This window comes from Hibiscus syriacus, unplaced genomic scaffold, assembly GCF_006381635.1.
Source record: "Hibiscus syriacus cultivar Baekdansim isolate YM2019G1 unplaced genomic scaffold, ASM638163v2 tig00110777_pilon, whole genome shotgun sequence".
Classification (NCBI taxonomy): Eukaryota; Viridiplantae; Streptophyta; class Magnoliopsida; order Malvales; family Malvaceae; genus Hibiscus; species Hibiscus syriacus.
The window spans coordinates 67,854-86,202 of NW_024062858.1; the positions used below are offsets into that span (position 1 = coordinate 67,854).

At 35.4% G+C, this 18,349-nt stretch overlaps 2 protein-coding genes and 2 pseudogenes across 2 annotated transcripts; 1 reads left to right on the top strand and 3 right to left on the bottom strand.

Annotated features, from left to right (window-relative positions):
• The first annotated feature begins 111 nt into the window (after window positions 1-111).
• LOC120139869 (AT-hook motif nuclear-localized protein 1-like) lies at window positions 112-2,823 on the top strand. Its single transcript, XM_039154981.1, has 5 exons — window positions 112-744; window positions 862-910; window positions 1,565-1,696; window positions 2,041-2,202; window positions 2,335-2,823. Exons 1-5 carry the CDS (start codon window positions 317-319, stop codon window positions 2,557-2,559), a joined length of 996 nt encoding a protein of 331 aa, XP_039010912.1. The 5' UTR covers window positions 112-316; the 3' UTR covers window positions 2,560-2,823.
• Window positions 2,824-2,874: 51 nt separating this feature from the next.
• On the bottom strand, window positions 2,875-5,765 carry LOC120139967 (ATP-dependent Clp protease proteolytic subunit-related protein 2, chloroplastic-like). The gene is made up of 9 exons (XM_039155059.1): window positions 5,722-5,765; window positions 5,594-5,637; window positions 5,426-5,498; window positions 4,849-4,969; window positions 4,385-4,520; window positions 4,168-4,286; window positions 3,848-3,916; window positions 3,664-3,759; window positions 2,875-3,150 (listed from the first exon to the last, which is right to left on the bottom strand). The coding sequence occupies exons 1-9, from the start codon at window positions 5,763-5,765 to the stop codon at window positions 2,875-2,877; spliced, it is 978 nt and encodes a 325-aa protein (XP_039010990.1).
• Window positions 5,766-7,027: 1,262 nt separating this feature from the next.
• LOC120139968 lies at window positions 7,028-9,190 on the bottom strand (annotated as a pseudogene).
• Window positions 9,191-16,944: 7,754 nt separating this feature from the next.
• Window positions 16,945-17,709, bottom strand: LOC120139969 (annotated as a pseudogene).
• Window positions 17,710-18,349: the final 640 nt, after the last annotated feature.

Genomic DNA, 18,349 nt, shown 5'->3' on the forward strand with positions numbered 1-18,349 from the left:
ATCTATTCTACAAAAATAGTTTACTGGAATATTTTAAATAAAAAATAAAAAATGATAACCCTCCATCCTCCATGGTCTCTGTTGTGTTTAACTGAAAAAACAGAACTCGTTTTAGCTCCAAAATCAATTTCAAAACCTTGTCTTAGTACCAAAAACTCAATCTTTTTTCCCTGATTCTGAAGTTAAAAGTGACTGTTTTTCAACATCGTTTGTTTTGGGTTTTTAGTTTCTTAAAAATTTAACCTTGTTTTTAGTTGGTTGAGCTTAAAATCCTAATGCGTTTCTGATAAAATCTCAGCAAATTTGAGCTTTAACCATGGAGTCAAGAGAAGCTGCATCTAATACCACAGCTACAGATACTACTACTGGGTCGACGGTGGTAGGGTCCGACGCTCCATCAGACTACCACATAGCTCCAAACTCGACCCAAAATCCTGGATCAGCTCCGCCTCAGATTCCTCCACAACCGGCGTCGCAACCAGTCCCCCAGCAGGTTGCTGTGGCGGGGATGCAGCTGAAGAAGAAGAGGGGAAGACCTAGGAAATATGGACCGGATGGTTCAATCACTATGGCGCTCTCCCCAAAGCCTATATCTTCAGCTGCGCCAACTCCGGTGATCGATTTTTCAGCCGAGAAGAGAGGGAAAGCGAATTTTCCGACGTCGTTTTCGAAGCCCAAGTACGAGGTGGAGAATTTGGGTAAGAAACAATTAACCATTCGGCGGATACCCTTTTTGAGTTGCAGTTGCTTTGGTGGTGGTTTGTTTCCATGTCTAGAACATGGATTCTGTGTTTAAGGTGATGGTTGTTTCACTTTTGTGTGTCGTGTTTTCTTGTAGGTGAAGGGTTTTTTTTTTGAAACTGTTGGGGCTTATTTTACACCACATGTCATCACTGTTAACGCTGGTGAGGTATGCTGAAGTTAACTTATAATCTTCGTGAGGGTTGCAGGAATTTCTATTTGGGATAACTTGGAAAATTCCATTTTTTTTCTTTTCATTGCTGAAAAAAATATGGATTGAGAGTTGTCTTCCAATATTAAAGAAAAACTTGTTATCTAGTACATTGGTAATTCATTTTTTTTAAATATACAAATAATCTCCGATTATAAAATATTATTTTGTTAAATCCATCAATTATAGAGAGTTATTTTATTGAGTCTTTCGACTATTAAAAGTTATAAAATGATCATTCGATTATTCATTATGTTTGAAACTCATCATTTTTCTTTAAAAAATTAATGGCCGTATGAGCTAAATGATAACATTCTAACTAAGATATAATAGTCGTTTGAAATTATAAAATCATATTTTATCATATCTTAGTTAGTAATTTAACATTCAGCTTAGACTATCGTTAATTTTTTATAGACAATGACAAATTTGGAACATAAAGAATAGTTGGATGATCATTTTGTAAATTTTAAAGTCGAGACTTAATAAAACAATTATCTATAGTCGAAGGATTATTTTGTAACTTTTAATAGTTGGGAAACACAACAAATAATATCCTAGTATCCTATAATCAGAGACCATTTAAATACTTTACTTTTTTTTTTGTTATAGGATGTGACGATGAAGATTATATCATTTTCTCAACAAGGATCTCGAGCTATATGCATTCTGTCTGCAAATGGGGTGATCTCAAGTGTTACTCTTCGTCAACCTGATTCCTCCGGGGGTACACTGACATATGAGGTAATTAGGTTCTTAGCATGGATACTAAGTCTCTTTATATCTCTGCAAATTGGTGTTTGATTTTTACTGCTTACCTAGAAATGTAGAATTTACAAGAATGAAAAATAACTTCATCTGCTACTGCTCCCTGTCGATATACAGCTTGAAAATGAATTGCTTGATCCTTATATTTTTTATAGCAAAAAGCAAGCAAAATCAGAGACGTAGAAACCATTTGTTGCTTTGTTCAATGTTGATTTATGCTCGTCGTTAACCTCGTCTATCTACTTCCTTAGTCGGCCTATGTCTGCAGTTTACATTGTTTCATCAGCAAACATCTCAATCTCATCTCAAATTTCTTGCAGGGTCGATTTGAGATACTGTCCTTGTCTGGTTCATTCATGCCCAATGACACTGGTGGGACAAAAAGCAGATCTGGTGGGATGAGTGTTTCATTTTTAAGTCCGGATGACCGTGTCGTAGGTGGTGGAGTTGCTGGTCTCCTAGTAGCTACCAGCCCTGTGCAGGTTTGATATCTGTTTTGCCGGTGTCTGTTTATGTTCTATCTCCCTCTGTTGTTTCCCACAACTTTCTTTTAAGTGAATGATTAAGAGAAGAATGAACCTCTAAATTTCATACTTTTGTTGTTTGTGAACCAGGTTGTAGTGGGCAGTTTTCTAGCAGGGAACCAGCATGAGCAGAAGCCTAAGAAACAGAAGCACAAGTCATTTTCGGTTGTCACACCTGTGGCTGCTATTCCCGTTTCTAGTGCTGATCCGAAATCAAACATCACTACATCCTTCTGCAGTGATAGTTGGTCCCCGTTGCCTTCAGATACAAGGAATAAACCTACTGACACTAATGTATCTTTGCCTGGAAGTTAATCTAAACATGCCGATAGTTCCTAATACTGACCTCTGGCAATCAAAGCACAATTGATGACTATCAATTCTCACTCGTTGTTTCCCATGTAAGCTTATCGACTTCTCACAAGTACCATCATGCTCATTTTCACCTAGTTTATTTACCCATCCATTATTTTTCACCACTAGTTTAGTTTGGTCAGCTGATTAGATAGCCTGCAGCTGTTATGTCATGTAGAATATTTCGAATGTAACATTTGCTGAGAGTTGGCTTTTATTCAGAACGATAGTGGATTTTGATTTTCAAACATCCCAATTTCATTGCTAATGGCTTGTTTATGTAGCTTTTGACATAACAGCTTGCTCAAATATATAAGAAATCAAATGACTAAATCTAAAAGTGTGAATAAGCTTAATAAGATACAAAAGATTATTACGGTTATCAGCCCATGTCATGGGGAAATAATAAAGAACACTAACCAAGGCTTGTTCCGCATCCTTGAGAGCCGCATCTGCTTTGATGCGAGGAGGTCTGACTATACGGTCGATGAGTCCATATTCAAGAGCCTCTTGAGCATTGAAGCGTTTCATCCTACTTAAGTCCTTGTTAATCTGCATGTGCACATTCGTTGTTACCATGATTCGATAAATAAAACAATAAACATATCAACAATAAAGGAAAAAGGTGGTCTAATTATGAATTTCATCATTCTACAAAATCTGAGAAATTAGTCCAAATGGGTAACCAGGCCAAACCTTAACATTAGACCCTTGACCTGAAAATTAGCAGTTCAGAAATTTATATGCAATAAATTAGCAAAATAAAACAGTTCACTGCTTACCAACAACTGGACTAACTTCTTAATTCTTGCAAATTAGAGGGACTAACTTTGCAGTTTCTATAGAGGGGTGAAATTCATCATTAAACCGAAAATAAAAAAAATAAAATAACTTTTTGCAGTAAGAGAAAACAAATTGAAATGAAGACTTCATGTGTTTCCAGTTATCCAGTACTGATTAGCTGTTTAGAGCTAAAGCGCAAGAGGGGAAGCTGGCGACACTCACATGAAACAAACAGAAAGACATTTATAGTAATTCACTTTTGAGCTTGAGCTGTTAACATACCGTCTCAACAGACTGGCCTGTGTTCTTAGCAAGCTCATTGAAAAGGCAATCTCTGATTCTAAGAAGCTCATTTGCTTCATTTTGGATATCATCAGCCTGTCAGGATTTAACAATTTCAATATCACCAGAATCATAACATTGAAAACTGAAACAGTATTCACCGCATGATAGCATGCAGTCATACCTGACCACGAGCTGCACCAGCTGGAGACTGAAGAGCAATTCTTGAAAGAGGCATCGCAAAACGATTACCCTTCATATTACAGAAAGCAAGAAGAGAATGTTTTCAAAATTTTCACAATCTAGTAGTAGACTGGAGGACGGGCTGGCATAAATGAAAATTCTAGGGATTGCTACATAGTCAGCATAATATATAAACTTGGTAAAACTCTTAAATTTTGAGGGACTACTTCATGCATTATTCCACAAAAATTTATAGCATTCTCTTGCAATAATAACACCACAAAGTTCACAGATTTAGATAGAAAAGAAGGAAAACATTACCTTTTCCCCAGCCTCAAGAAGGAAGCCTGCTAGATTGTAGGCATAGCCTGCACAATGGGTGCCTACAGGGCTTTTCAAGCTTTGCATGGTATCATAGATCGCCAAGCTAGGAGTAAGATGTAAACAGATAACAGTTCCAAATCAGATAGTGACCAGGGATAACAAACTAGAAATAGAAATACACATCAGCAAAAGCTTTAAACAAAAAACCTTACATCTCCACCAGGACCATTGATGTAAAAGTAAAGCCTTTTATTATCATCAATACTATCAAGGTATAACATTGTTGCCAATATTTGGTTGCTAAATTCCTCTTCTATATGTTGTCCGATGAAGATAACACGCTCTCGGTACTGCATCCAATGTAAGTCATTAGCCTCTAGAAGGTGCATAATAGAATTTAAATCAGGCTTAAAAAAGAAAACAAAATATTTATGCAATATTCAAAATCTAGTACAGGCATCAAGAATATATTGATAACCAGATTGTCAAATCACTTCTGAAAACAGAAAATGATCAACATAACTGCATGGCAGTAAAATAAAGTTTGCAAGAGTAGAGAGAGTGAAATATTGGAATCATCTCCAACATAACACGACCCAAAGCAGTTATGCATGTTGAAGTCTGGTTTTTAACTAGGATCTCCATTCTTATAATGTAAAATTAGTAATGATTACTCACCAGTGCATTCCATAAATCAACCCATTGCCAAGTTCCTTCACCAGGAACACTATAGGGAACTTTTGGAGTTCCTATAGGTATCATTCCAACTCGTGACCTTGATGGTTTGCAATTTCGAGTTCTGCAGATACAAATTCATAATCATCAAGAGGTTCAAAAAGAAATAACTGGAAACTTGAACTTAGGGGTTTCATGTATTATATATTGAGAGTTGAGACTATACAGGTCAAACCTCCTTTTTTTTTTCATGAGAAAGAAATAAATAAGATACAACAACACTCGTGGCATGAACACAATCAGGCAGGTGTAGCAGATACACAATACTCATCAAACATGCTAAACTGCTCAAAGGAGCAAGCTTTGAACCAAGAATTATCAAATATAACAATCAAAAGATGCCCCCCACCTTTTTTTCCCTTGAAAACAAGAAATAAAATTCAAAGAAGTTACATCCAGCTTGTACTTGCAACAAGCACACTGTAAAATCCACAATTCAAACTTATTAACTGTAAAGTTGCTAATAGTAACAGATAATAATAACCCAAATTACAGAGTAAGAGTATAAACAAACAATTACCCGTATTGGAGACTTTTATTAACTCTGCTATAAAAGTCTGCACTCAAATTCGGTTTCCCAGTTGCAAACAAACCTTTGAAAGATGAAAAATTAGGGGAAAAAGTTCAAAATTTAGAGGGTATATAAAATGCGATTAATTAGACTAGAGAGTTGACGAAACGAGCATACAGGGAGACTGAAGCTTCAACCCAGAGTAAAGCTTAGTCCCACAACTGGAGAGAAGAAAATACAAAATACATATGTTATATATGTATAAAAATACACCGTATACGTATAATACATAGAAGAATGAGAACCTAAGAGAGGGATGATGAATATCTGCTTTGAGCGAGATTGACATTGTTTTTGTGGGGCTTCAACACTACCATTGAGCTTTATTCGGAAAGTAATATATAAAGATGGATAAACTATACGGATGGTCCCTTATTTTTTTACTTAACCAATTTTGGTCACCAGTTCAAAAAAAGAATGATTTTAATTCCTTATGTTATCAGTCAGTTCTCTAGTCCCTTAGTCATTAACCAAAATTAAAAAATCAACATACCTACTTCTTCTTCTTAGTTTTATTTATTGGTTTCGCTATTCAAATAAAGTATTGTATATATTATTATTTTTATTATCATGGCAAATTACAGGAAATTTTGAGATTTGTTGTACTGATTTTAAAAGTTGCCTTTCAGTTTATCTTTGGTGAGATATTTACTGCAAATTCAACTTTGTTAACCCTATGAACATATATAATTGAATCTTTGTTTTGCAGGTGTACAGCCTAGTGATTATGTTGTTCCTCAGAAGCAGTCAAAGCTGCTGGTTTTCAATTTTATGCTGATGAGTTAGGATCCATTGTGAAAGGCCATGATATGAATAAACTAAAGTTTCATGGAGTATAGGGCATTGCTGAAAAGCTCTCCACATCGACCGTCAAAGGATTATAGGATACTTTTATAATTTGATACATATATTTTTGGGTAAGTACACAAATGATCATTGACTATAGAATATTACTTTGCTAAGTCCCCTACTATTAGAAATTACAAAATGATCATCCGATTATAGGGTTAAACTATTTTGGTTTTATAAAAAAACTATGATTAGTATTTTATTTAAAGCTCAGGGGTTAAAATAAAAATTAAACATTTGTACTAAGGTTTCATATAATCAAACTAACGGAAACTAATGTTTCAGTGATCAAATTTTAATAAAACAATAACGTAAGTGAATAAAACTCATGTTTTTTGAATTTAGTGAGCAAAAGTGTACAAATATTAAATGAAAGTGGTCAGTCCTATAATTTACCCATTTTTTTTATTAATATCGGGTGAGCACAAGATAATATTTGTTCAAAAATTCTCAATCAGTTACATTGAACACTCATACTCCTGACATACATAATGCTGAAACTCTAGATTTCAATGAATAATAAAAAATTCCTTAACCACTGAAGTCACTTGATTCGTGCTCACAACCGTACAACCGTGAATTAATGTTGTATATCAGTTACAACAAAACCAAATTTAAAAAATTATAAACAACCAAATGTCAATGCAAACAATTTAGATCAACAAACAGTTTGAAGATAAAAAAAGAAGCTGGCATCTTCCGTTAATCATCTACATCTTCTAATGCATTGTAGATTATCCTAACAAACACATATGGGAGTTCCCATGTTAGTAGGCTACTAAATATAAAAAGCAACTATAGTTTACAGGCAGCATCTCATATACTGTAGGGAAAAGAGTAAAAATACCAGAATAAGGCAAAGAAGATGAGGACAACGACATAGGCGAGTTTAAAAATGTGTTGCTTCTTCTCCTCATGAAGAAAGTTAAATATATCTGTAACATCGACCAGGTGTTGTTTTCGAGTGTAACTGATGATAAGAGAAAGTTAGGGAAACAACACAAAGCACACACGATTTCAACAAACAAGCTCCAATTGATGAATGTGTGTATTAACTGCAATGAGTTTCATGCAACATATAGGCATATAAAAGATTTCAATTTTCATAAAGTTTCAATGCTACATATATTAAGTTATTTAAATATCCATTGATGAATGTCTTTGGACAGATTAGAAGTTATTCTTAAGAGCCACAAGGCGCAAAACTCATCATTCATATTATAAAACAAGCTCTCAAAGTCGGAACTAGATAAAATTGATAAACCAGACAGGGGCTTAAATCCTACTTGACAATTGACATAGCTCGCAAGCTCAACATATAAAGGAAGTTGCAGTGAAGAAATTTGAATATAACACTGAACCAAAGCTACTTTTCCTCGAAAAGAACTACACTGATGATAAAATTTGGAATAAGAAAAGGGAGAAAAAAACTTACAGTCTCGCATTGTAGCATAAATATGGAGCACATAACAGTGACATAACCCAAGCCCCGTTAGGAGATAGAATAAACATAGAAACCCTTGGAGGATAAATTCTGGCAAGACCGATTTGTTTATCTGCGATGAAGAGTCATAGGGATTGATGTAATCTGACTCTAAATCAACCAAGCATATGAGCTGCGGCAAAATCATCAAGCTGTTAAATTTCCATTTCCAGTTCTCAATATAACAAGAACTTATCACTAATGAGCTAAAACACATAGATTTTAGTTTTCTAATTTCTTGAGTTTTATTTATATTTCAAATCCAAAACAAAATCTCAATAACCTAGTTACCCGAATCAAAGGGACGTGATATTGTTAACCCTCCAGAGAAAACCCTCCGAAAGCTACCAAATCTCCGCCAACAAAGACCTCGGAGGACTACACCCTCTAAGCAGAGCAGAGACTCCAGAAGCCCCCACCCCCCGAAACAACCATCTTTGGAACCACTCTAAAATCCATGCTTCTCAGTATTTGACATGACCTTTGAAAGAGTCAAATATGATAGTTGACATGTGTAGAGTCTGTCAGCCTATTAACAGGAATGATGATCTTAGACCTGACACCAACCATCAAAAGGCCAGCATAAAAGCCCATCAGACAAACTTGATGGGGCTCAACATTATTCATCTTCTCCCCCACATGACATTTCTCTTCCTTTCACAGATAATTACAGGCTAACGATTTTCTAGCACCGCCTGTGGCTCTCCGTCCAAATAGAAGGGTTGAACCACCAACGGGCAACGACAAAGCACATCAACAAGTATAATACCCAGAATCAAAACTTCAACCCCAAATTCTTAGATAATTACAAAAGCAGTAATAAACAACACACCATTTTTACAACAAAATTCAACATCCCCAGATAAATGTACACCAAAGCTACTATTCATTATCTTTTCTCTCAACACAAAGACATTTATTAGCATTTAATAAGTGATTCACCCGAAAATAAAATGAAGAATCAACTAAAAACTCATTACCCACCAAACCAATAGCAATACCCAGAAAATAAGAAAGATCAGAAGAGGGGATTGACCTTGAATACGAGGATAACGATGAGGGCAACGAGGATGAAAAAAGAAAACAACCATATGAAGAGATCTATCGTGCCTCTTCCTATGCCTTCCTTTTTTTCCTCTCATTTCTCCCTTGGATCTTTTGCTTCGATGATAAAATGATGAAGCAACGTCGGGTGATAAATGCACACGGGATTCTCTCTGTCTCTGATGATACTAGGAAAAGATGATGAGGAATGTTATTATTTGCTTGGCTTATTACTTTGAATCCTAAAATACTTAAAATATCGTCAAGGAAAGACTGTTTTTAAGGACATTTTTCCTGATATATCACCTATACCCTATATATTACCTGTCAGGCACCATTCATACTATTTTTTCTGATCTAACACCCTTTGCAGTAAGGCGCCCCTACAGCGCTCTTTACGGTGATCTGGCACCACGTGGGGTAAGGTACGCCCCCTGCAGCGCGCCTTATGCTGACATGGACACATGTGTCTAAAGCGCGGTCGCTGGGGTGCGCCTTACGCCACGTAGGGCTATAGCACATTTCAATTATCACATGCTCAATTATGAGACATGCATAATGCAAGGCGTGGTGCAGGGACCACGCCTTGTATAATTTACCCGAACTTCTCGGCTTTAAAGCATCATCTCTCGGGTATAAATATCCATCTCCCTGTAAACTCTCTCACAATTCCCTCTCAACTGAGAAATTAATACAACAATCCTTTCAACCAGTAAATAACACCCGACAATCCTCTTATATTTGATTCATAAGTTCGTTCGATCTTTCGTTATAAGGTAATTTTGTTATAATTTTTTATATACTTATTGTTTATTATAATTATTTGAAAAAATATTATACTAATTGTTTTCAACTAATTGTCTAAAGTGGGAGCATACGTCGAAATATTTTTGCGATACAGGTAATAATATAAAATTATATTATTTAAATTATTTACGTTTATGTGTAAAAATTTTATTGTGTTATATTTTCGTTCATATATTATTATTTAAGCATGTTTGTTTCAGTTTTTTTTTGCAGATATAATATTGTCGCACTTTTAAACTCTAAGAATGACGCACTTTTAAACTCTAAGAATGGCGCGACTTTCAGCTATTGTTTATTATGATGGAGAAATTCGAGAAGATGAAACTGGCGTTGTTTTCGTATCAAATGAGCATGTTAAAATATCATTCAAGAGAAACATAACTCTTGAGGAGCTGATAACGAAGATTTCGAGGAAGGTTCATGTTGGAAGTAGTAGAAGAATGTCATCGTTGCAGTACAGATTTCCAACATCATTGTTGTCATTAACTTATTCAGCGTTCGAAGTATCGAACAATGATGATGTTGAAATGATGGTTGATTCTCAAAGTAATTATTCAGACGCCGATATTGAGATGTATGCAAAGTTTGTTCAAGTGCGTACTGTTCGGGGTCAGTCATTAAGCTCCCACTATGGGCTAGCTGAACAAGTTGACAGCCCGACTACAGTAATGTGTAATGATTTTAATGCCATAATGGGAAATCCGCATCATGGTGTCGTCACATCAACTTCAATAGGGAGACATTCATCCGCAACTCCTTACGATATGTAACGAGATGGGTCCACGAATAATCCATATGGCAACATCGCGTCCAGTTCAAGGGGAAGGCATTTATCCACAAATTTCTTTGACCTTAATATGGAGATGTCATCGACGCAACAATCTGTGCAGTTTCCATTTGACACGATGGCTTCAAGCTCCAGGGGGAGACATTTAACTGCGAGCTTTTTCGATCTCAATGTTGATATGCCTTCTAGTTCAAGGGGAAGACGTGCAAGTAGTAGGTTCTTCGAAGTAAATGTGGAGAGCATGGAGGAACCATCATCTCCACCAGAAGAACCGCTTCGTGAGCATGGTACGGATGGTGCTGAGACTGGGCTATTCATTCACCCAGAATCACCGCAATTTAACTCCGATGATGATGTAGATGAAGTTCCCTCAAATGTGGCACAAGGTGACCCTCCAGCACACATTTATGAAGCTGATTATAGTGCAATGTATGTGCCAGAATTTGCGGATATACCTCATCTCGATAACTATGGATATTACTCATCAATAAATAATGGTGAGTTATCTTTAGGCATGGAGTTTTCAAGCAAAGAAAAGCGATGGTGGCTATAAAAAATTAAAATATATGTAATTATGTTCAATCGAGAGTCGACCGATCTACGACAGAAAAATATGTATGCTACTGTGCCCGACGCGAAAACGGATGCAATTGGATGGTTCGCGTATCAAAGAGGAATAGGAAAAACAACAGATGGGAACTAACATTATACAACGGTCCTCACACATGTTGTGCTGGAGGGGCCAAGCCATCATGCCCATGGTAAAAGCAAGCTCTCATATAGCTATTGCTATGTTGATTTCAGCTATACAATTGTAGTATGGGTACACTGTCTCTATAAAAAAGTTTGGTTGGCAAAACAAAATGTCATTGTCAAACTTCATGGCGAATGAGATGCATCTTACAAAGAACTTTCAGGCTGGTGCGGAGGTTGAATCCTGGGATAATTGTGGACTCCGAAACCTCCTATTCATACCATAATGATCGAGTTCTTCGCGATCGATGCCAATTCTACGGGTTTTTTAGACTTACCCACAATGCGTTAATGTTGTCAAATATTGTAAGCTTCTGGTCCAGATCGACGAGACTTTCTTGTATGGAAAATACAATCAAGTTTATTATTGGCAGTTATCCAAGATGGCAATCGCAACATTCTTCCTGTTGCTTTTTCTCTTGTTGAAGGAGAAGATACAGATTCTTGGGCTTTTTTCCTCCGAAACTTACGTGCATATGTTATCACGAGGGAAAAAATCTGTGTCATTTTAGATCGCGGAGCTGGGATCAAAGCAGCAATGGAGTCTTTGGGTCCAATGTGGCAACCACCCTTTGTCCAACATAGGTATTGTCTTCGACACATTGCTGCGAACTACCATGGAAGGTAGAAGAAGAATGATGAGTGTCAATTAATTGTGCGCATGGGTAAGTGAAACTGATGTAGTTTGTTTTCTTTCGATCATTTTAATTTTGCAAAGAAAGCAAGTTAGTAAGTTATACATTTTTTATCAGGTTACGAACTACTTCCTCAAACGTTTGAATCAATGCTTCAAGATTTGCGGGTGAAAAATGAGGAAGGATATGATTACATCAGCCTCATCGATAAAGAAATGTGGATGAACGCATATGATGGTGGATATCAATATAGACACATGACAACCAACTTAGCTGAGGCAATCAATTCAACCTTAAAGGGTGCACGTCACTTACCTGTAGCGGCTTTGGTAAAAACTACATATTTTTGTTTGGGGGCGCTTTTTGCGAAGCTCAGGGGACAAGCTCAAACTTGGATGCAAGGCGGTCATGTCTATCACCCTAGATTAGTTGCAGTTCTACAAAAAAAATTGATGCATCAAATGGAATATCTGTAACAAGCTTCTCTAGAAGACATGAAATGTTTCGTGTCACAGAGTTGCCGCGACCTCTTTAAGGGATTGAAGCTGTGTCGTTAAGAGTAAATCTACGGGACAGAACGTGTGACTGTGGGTTTTTCAAGCTCTAAAGTATCCATGCTCTCATGTGATAGCAGCTTGCTCGCATACACGTCAAGACTATATCTGCTTTGTGGATCCCATATACCTACTATTTGAAGTTTTTAAGGTATATGAATTTGAGTTCCCCCCATAGGTAATGACAAAGACCCTGATGAGGTTCAGGATTGGCTTCTGATTGTACCAAATCCAACTTTATTGAGGGAGCGTGGTCATCCAAAATCCAATCGAATTCATTGTGATATAGATATTTGAGAAAGATCTAGACAAGACAGAAGATGTGGGCATTGTAGAAACCCAGGACACACTAGAAAAACATGTCCACTTCTGCTGTCATCAAGTAACAATTGATGATGAACTGATGTAGTTGTTTATCAAATAAGAATTCTTGTACTTTAATTTGCATTTACTTCAAGTTAATGTCATTCGATAACCGCTGATGAAGATTAAAAAACGATACAAGAATATGAGATTGGACGTTGGCGTTATATGTGATTATAATAAAAAAGATAATAAGTGAAAAACTGAAGAAAGTTATCGAACACAATTATTAAATTTTATCAAACTAATAACAATTTGGTATTTGAATATAATTTTAAATACAACAAACTTACAATAAGTATTAAATGACAAATGATAAACAAATTACAATAAATGATATTAAATGGTAATAAACAAAATTAACCAAAATACATTAACAAAAAGTCCAACAAATTTAACAAAATAAATTAAAAATAAATCCAACCAAATTAATGAAATAAAGTAAGTATTAAATGATAAATAATAAAAACATTACAATAAAAAAAAGTCCAATAAACAACTAAATACAAATAATAAAAAAAAACAAATCTATCGATGTCTGCAACGCGAATGTGTTCCGCATGACGGTGGCTGTCGGTTTCGAGGAGGATTTCTTCGTATCACTAGTTGTGACTCCTCGCTGTCATCATCATCGTCGTCGTTGTCATCGTCGTGAGCAACTACATTAGGTTGATGAAGAGCTGATGACGATGAAGCACCTCCATAGAATAAGGACCCTGGAGGTGTATGACTGACTATCCCACCGACCTGCGAAAACTAGAAAAACTCATAAAACCCAGACATCGCTGAGTGTAAAACTGTACAGGAGGTGTCTGTGCTGCGGCCATGGGTGATGAAGTTAGACCCGCCAAAATGTGGGCATATGGACCCCAAGTCGGATATGCAAACATAGACCCATAATATCCTCCAGGAGGGGTCATAAAACTCTGTAACGGTGGCGACGACGGCATCAGGTAAGGGAATGGCGGTGGCGGCATCACATATGGTTGCGGTATGTAAGTCGTTGTAGACGGCATCGGGCTAATTTTATTTAACAAAATAAAAATCTATTTTAAAAAAATAATATAGTGAAATATATATTGCAATTATTCTTAAATATAAGATAAAATATATTTTTCACCCTAAACTCGAATCAAACTTGATTGACCTGAATTTAAATTTTAGAAAACATTCTAACTTAGTAGAATCGAGTCAAATCAAGACTCGTCGGATTTAGGCCATGTACCCATTCTTAAATTTAAGGAAAATTTATATTTTTTTGGGATGTTTAAATTATATAATGGAATATATTTGATGTTAAATTAAATTTATTTAAAAATAAATTTTATAATTTATTAATATCTATTTCATTAACAATGTATATAATTAAAATTATTGTTTAATATATTATTAATAAAAAATACTTATATAAATAATATTTAGATGATAATAAATCTCTAAATAATAAATAGAAATATCTATTTTCTTGTTAATATTTGTTCTTATCCTTCTTTGCTTGCTCATTTGCTTATGAATTGCCAGAAGCGTGCAGCTAGGAAAGACCGCAATAGTGAGCAAGAAACATGGCAATTATCACGCTTTTACCCTATAATAGAGGTGTGTTTAGACTTTGGTTCATTCTTTGGGTTCCTTTTCTTATTATATGTGACTAGCTGCACTGTCTTTGCACTTTCAAGTAACTTCTATTTTTTGTTTTCCACTTTAGAATAACTTAAATGTTATAAATTGTTTTTTTCCTTCATAAAATGATATGTTTTGTTATTTTTGCCGAAGTTAATGTTTTGGAGGCATCGGTTGTAAATCTATAATTTTCTATGTATGCTTTTGTTTATGAGAAAGATCTAAACTTCTCTCTGTGGTATGATTTTCCAATGTATTTAGTTACCTCCAAAATATTACATAAATCAACTAATATATCTCAACTCAATTCTATTTATGTTCTAATTCCAATTTTTTCCCAAACAAGTTTATTATGATTAGTTTGTTTCCAAAGCTTTTAGCCGTAATTCATTGATAATAACTGAACTTTAATGAGAGATTATTATTGCAATTTTCTTGTTGCATAACAGGCTCATACATCTTTCAAAAACTTCTTCTAATGAGTAAAAGAAGTGTTGCAACTTTGCATCTTATATTAGGAGTTCATGGCAAAATGTATTACTTCAAATGAATACTTTCCATTTTCAGGAGCTTGTCGAAAAACTTAGCTTAGGAGAACTATCCAAAGATGATTATCCTTGCATGAATGATCCTAGTCCAAGTTGCCATAGCACATCTCCAGCTGTATCCATCATACATGATGCCCCGGTTGCTCATTCCATGAGATCAAGGAGGACACCGACATGGGGTAGGCCTCGCGGTTCAGAAGATGGGTAGTCAAGGTCCTGATTATGCATACCTAGCAATTACCTTATTAGCCATTCTCCTTTCCCCCCCAGTACTCCTATAAGCAAGATGCATTGCCGTCTCATTCGACAATGCCGCTGTCAGAACCCCTGTGCTTTCTTATCCTTAATGCTCTTTCTCTGTGAATTTCATTTTAATGTTTGTTTTCCTTTGTCATCTCAGTGACTCGGTACTAAGACACACATCTAGTGATTTCAAAAAGATGGGCAAACGCATTTTTGTGTTTATAGTTGGTGGAGCTACAAGATCCGAGGTATGAAAAATTTATGATCTCCTGATCCAAGGCCATGAAACTTTATGATGATAGACATTTCTAATACCTTCTCCTAAAATTATCCTTTTACGTACAGTTAAGGGGGTGTTTGGTTCAAGAAATGTGGGACATTCCCATGTTTGGTTGGCCGAGAATCTCATTCCCGGTAATGTTTTATTACCAATAGTAGATTTTTGGGGTATATTATCGGAATGTCATTGTCCCTTCCTTAGGTATTGTAACACCGACGTTTGGACTAAAAGCCCTTAAATTTTATTTTTTTTTTTCAAAAATATCCTTCTTCTGCATTGAATAATAAAAATTCTACGAAGTTAAATTATAAATTTATCCTTAAATTATTGTAGATTTACAAAAAAATCTATAATTAAAATTTTATAGAAGTTCAGGGGTTAAATTTTTTTTACCCTTTCATTAAACCTTTTTTATATTTTTAATTTTATAAAAAAAATTATATAAATATTATGAATTTAATTTTTTTTAAAGAAAATATAAATATTTTACAATTTGTATATACAAATATATAATAAGGACAATTTGATCAATACATTCCAATAATCTTTTATTCCTTCAACCAAACACGGTAATCTTACATTTGCTAAACCAACCAAACACAAATACAACATTCCCAGTAATCCTATTCTGTAATCTTTATTCCCACTGGTAATTTTACATTGTGAACCAAATTCATCCTAAGAGTGTGTCACAAGCTCACTGGAAAATTGAACAGGGAAGTTGTTTTAGGTTCACAAGTATCGATGACCCTCTTCGGTTATTACGGTATTGATTTGAGCAGGCCCGTGATTATCTGGTTACACTTTGCAGGATTTTCCAACAGCTGACCGAACTCTGTATTTGGTAATCTGCAGAAATTGAATCAGCTGACTCCAAATGAACTTTGGATGATCTGGAGATTGATCGTGGAGTAGGAAGCGTGCGTTTGGCTCCATGCTGGTAATCATAGATCTGGTTATACCCATTTTTAACATTCGTTGGAAAATGTCGTCCATTTTTACTGCTCTCATCTCTCTAGTCGTGTATGTAATTGATATGCCCGAAACCACCAAGTAATCCTCAGGTATAATATTGTCATAGTTATAGTAAATAAGTAAGCCTAAGTCCATTTCTTAAGACGATTTTTTCTCAGTTTTTGTACAAATTAATGAGTTGTAACAAGGTAAGGGAACATCAATGCCTCTCAAACCTATATCAGCATCGAGTATTTCCACTTTAGGCAATAAATCCGGTCTAGTATTTCCTAAATAATGGGGTCAGCAATGAAAGCACTTTAGGCATTGCTATCGGGCCTCTGCTCTCAATGATCATATGTACGTTTGCTGTTTAGCCTGAATTACGTTGCTGTTTAGCCTGAATTGTTCCATACATATATGTTTTTCTATTCCTTATAAAATCCATAGATAGATGCAAGCAAAAGCTGAGTTCATAACACAAATTTGCTCGTGAAATCAGATCAAACATATAATTATAATACTTATAAGAAGATTACATAGCTGCACGCAAGCCAATCAAACTCGCTAAGAAACAGAGTTAGCATTAATTGTACTGATTCCATCGAAACGCACAAGATAAGAAAACAAAAGCTCAAAAGAACTTTTCTCACTTAGCAACCATTGGCAACAAAATCCTCATAACGGATCTTCCCATCCGACCCGACATCCTTCCCGGCTCCATCGTCGAACCGGAGGGTTCCAGCTCTCCCAATGCTAGTCAGTATATGCCTCGAGATCCGCTACGGAGACAAACCTGTGACTCCTTATCCAGCACTTTGAACGCATCGCGTAGTTGCCTATCAAACGGCTCCGCTTTCATGTGCTTTGCCATCAGTTGTAAGAACCGAGGGAAGTCGAAAGCTGCCGTTAGCTTCTCTCGGAGACTATAGCTTGAGTTGGGATTGTGTGGGGTTCCCACCCAGAGATCTCATTAAGATCCCCAGCTCCGATGGAGCGATCTTTCCGTCGGGTAAAGTAACAAAGGTCCCCGATTGTAGAGAATAGTTTATTTTTAGCTTCAATATTAAAATACAAAATAGTTTATATTGATTATATTAAGTTGTTTTGTTGAGTTCCCCGACTATTACAATTACAAAATGATCACATGACTATTCATATTTTTCAAACTCATCGTTTTTCCATTAAAAATTGATGGTCATCTAAAGTAAACATTAACTTACCGATTAAAATATGATAAAATCATATTTAATAATGTCTACTAAAAAGTCGAATTAATAAAACAAAAGATGTCGAGCAAAAAGCACATTCATTTCTACATAATGGAAAGTGGTAGGTTTTGAAATCCATGGTTGATCATGTCCTTCAAGTCTCACGTTGCTTTCTACACATAATTTCAAACGAAGTTTACCATAATATTATTCTCGTTTGGAACATTGATTCAACTATGGAATAATGAGTAGTCATCGGTTCAATCTATTCATAGTAATCTATGTAAACTTTTTTACTTTTATATAAATCAATTTCCTTCTATATGTTATATGAAATAAGTCATTGCTTTCAAGCATTGACTCGACGATATAATATTTAAAGCATTGGTTCGATAACATAATGTAAACAAAGACTTGATCCACAAAATACACTCAATATTTTGGAATCAGGTTTTATCACATCTCAGTGACCGGATTATCATCCAACTCAAACGATCACCAATATTTCAACGAAAAAGAATAAGTTTAGAACATATGAATAATCATATACTATTTTGTAAATTTTAATAGTCTAGGAAGTCAACAAAATATTATCTGATAATTACAGAATTATTTTGTAACTTTCAATAGTTGAGCTACTAAAAGTAGTGTCCTACAATCATAGGTCATTTATGTATTTACTCGATTAATTAATTGTGGAAGGTTAAAGGGAGGTAAAATATGGGTAACTATATGTTTAACC

What these genes read in the sequence shown, in the direction of transcription:
- LOC120139869 (XM_039154981.1), top strand. Translation starts at nt 317, where the DNA reads ATGGAGTCAAGAGAAGCTGCATCTAATACCACAGCTACAGATACTACT. An exon ending in TCACTGTTAACGCTGGTGAG is followed by an intron (nt 911 to 1,564) that starts GTATGCTGAAGT and finishes TTTTTGTTATAG; the next exon opens with GATGTGACGATGAAGATTAT. An exon ending in TAGCTACCAGCCCTGTGCAG is followed by an intron (nt 2,203 to 2,334) that starts GTTTGATATCTG and finishes TTTGTGAACCAG; the next exon opens with GTTGTAGTGGGCAGTTTTCT.
- LOC120139967 (XM_039155059.1), bottom strand. Translation starts at nt 5,765, where the DNA reads ATGTCAATCTCGCTCAAAGCAGATATTCATCATCCCTCTCTTAG. An exon ending in TTCTTGAGGCTGGGGAAAAG is followed by an intron (nt 3,917 to 4,167) that starts GTAATGTTTTCC and finishes TGTAATATGAAG; the next exon opens with GGTAATCGTTTTGCGATGCC. An exon ending in CAGGCCAGTCTGTTGAGACG is followed by an intron (nt 3,151 to 3,663) that starts GTATGTTAACAG and finishes GTGCACATGCAG; the next exon opens with ATTAACAAGGACTTAAGTAG.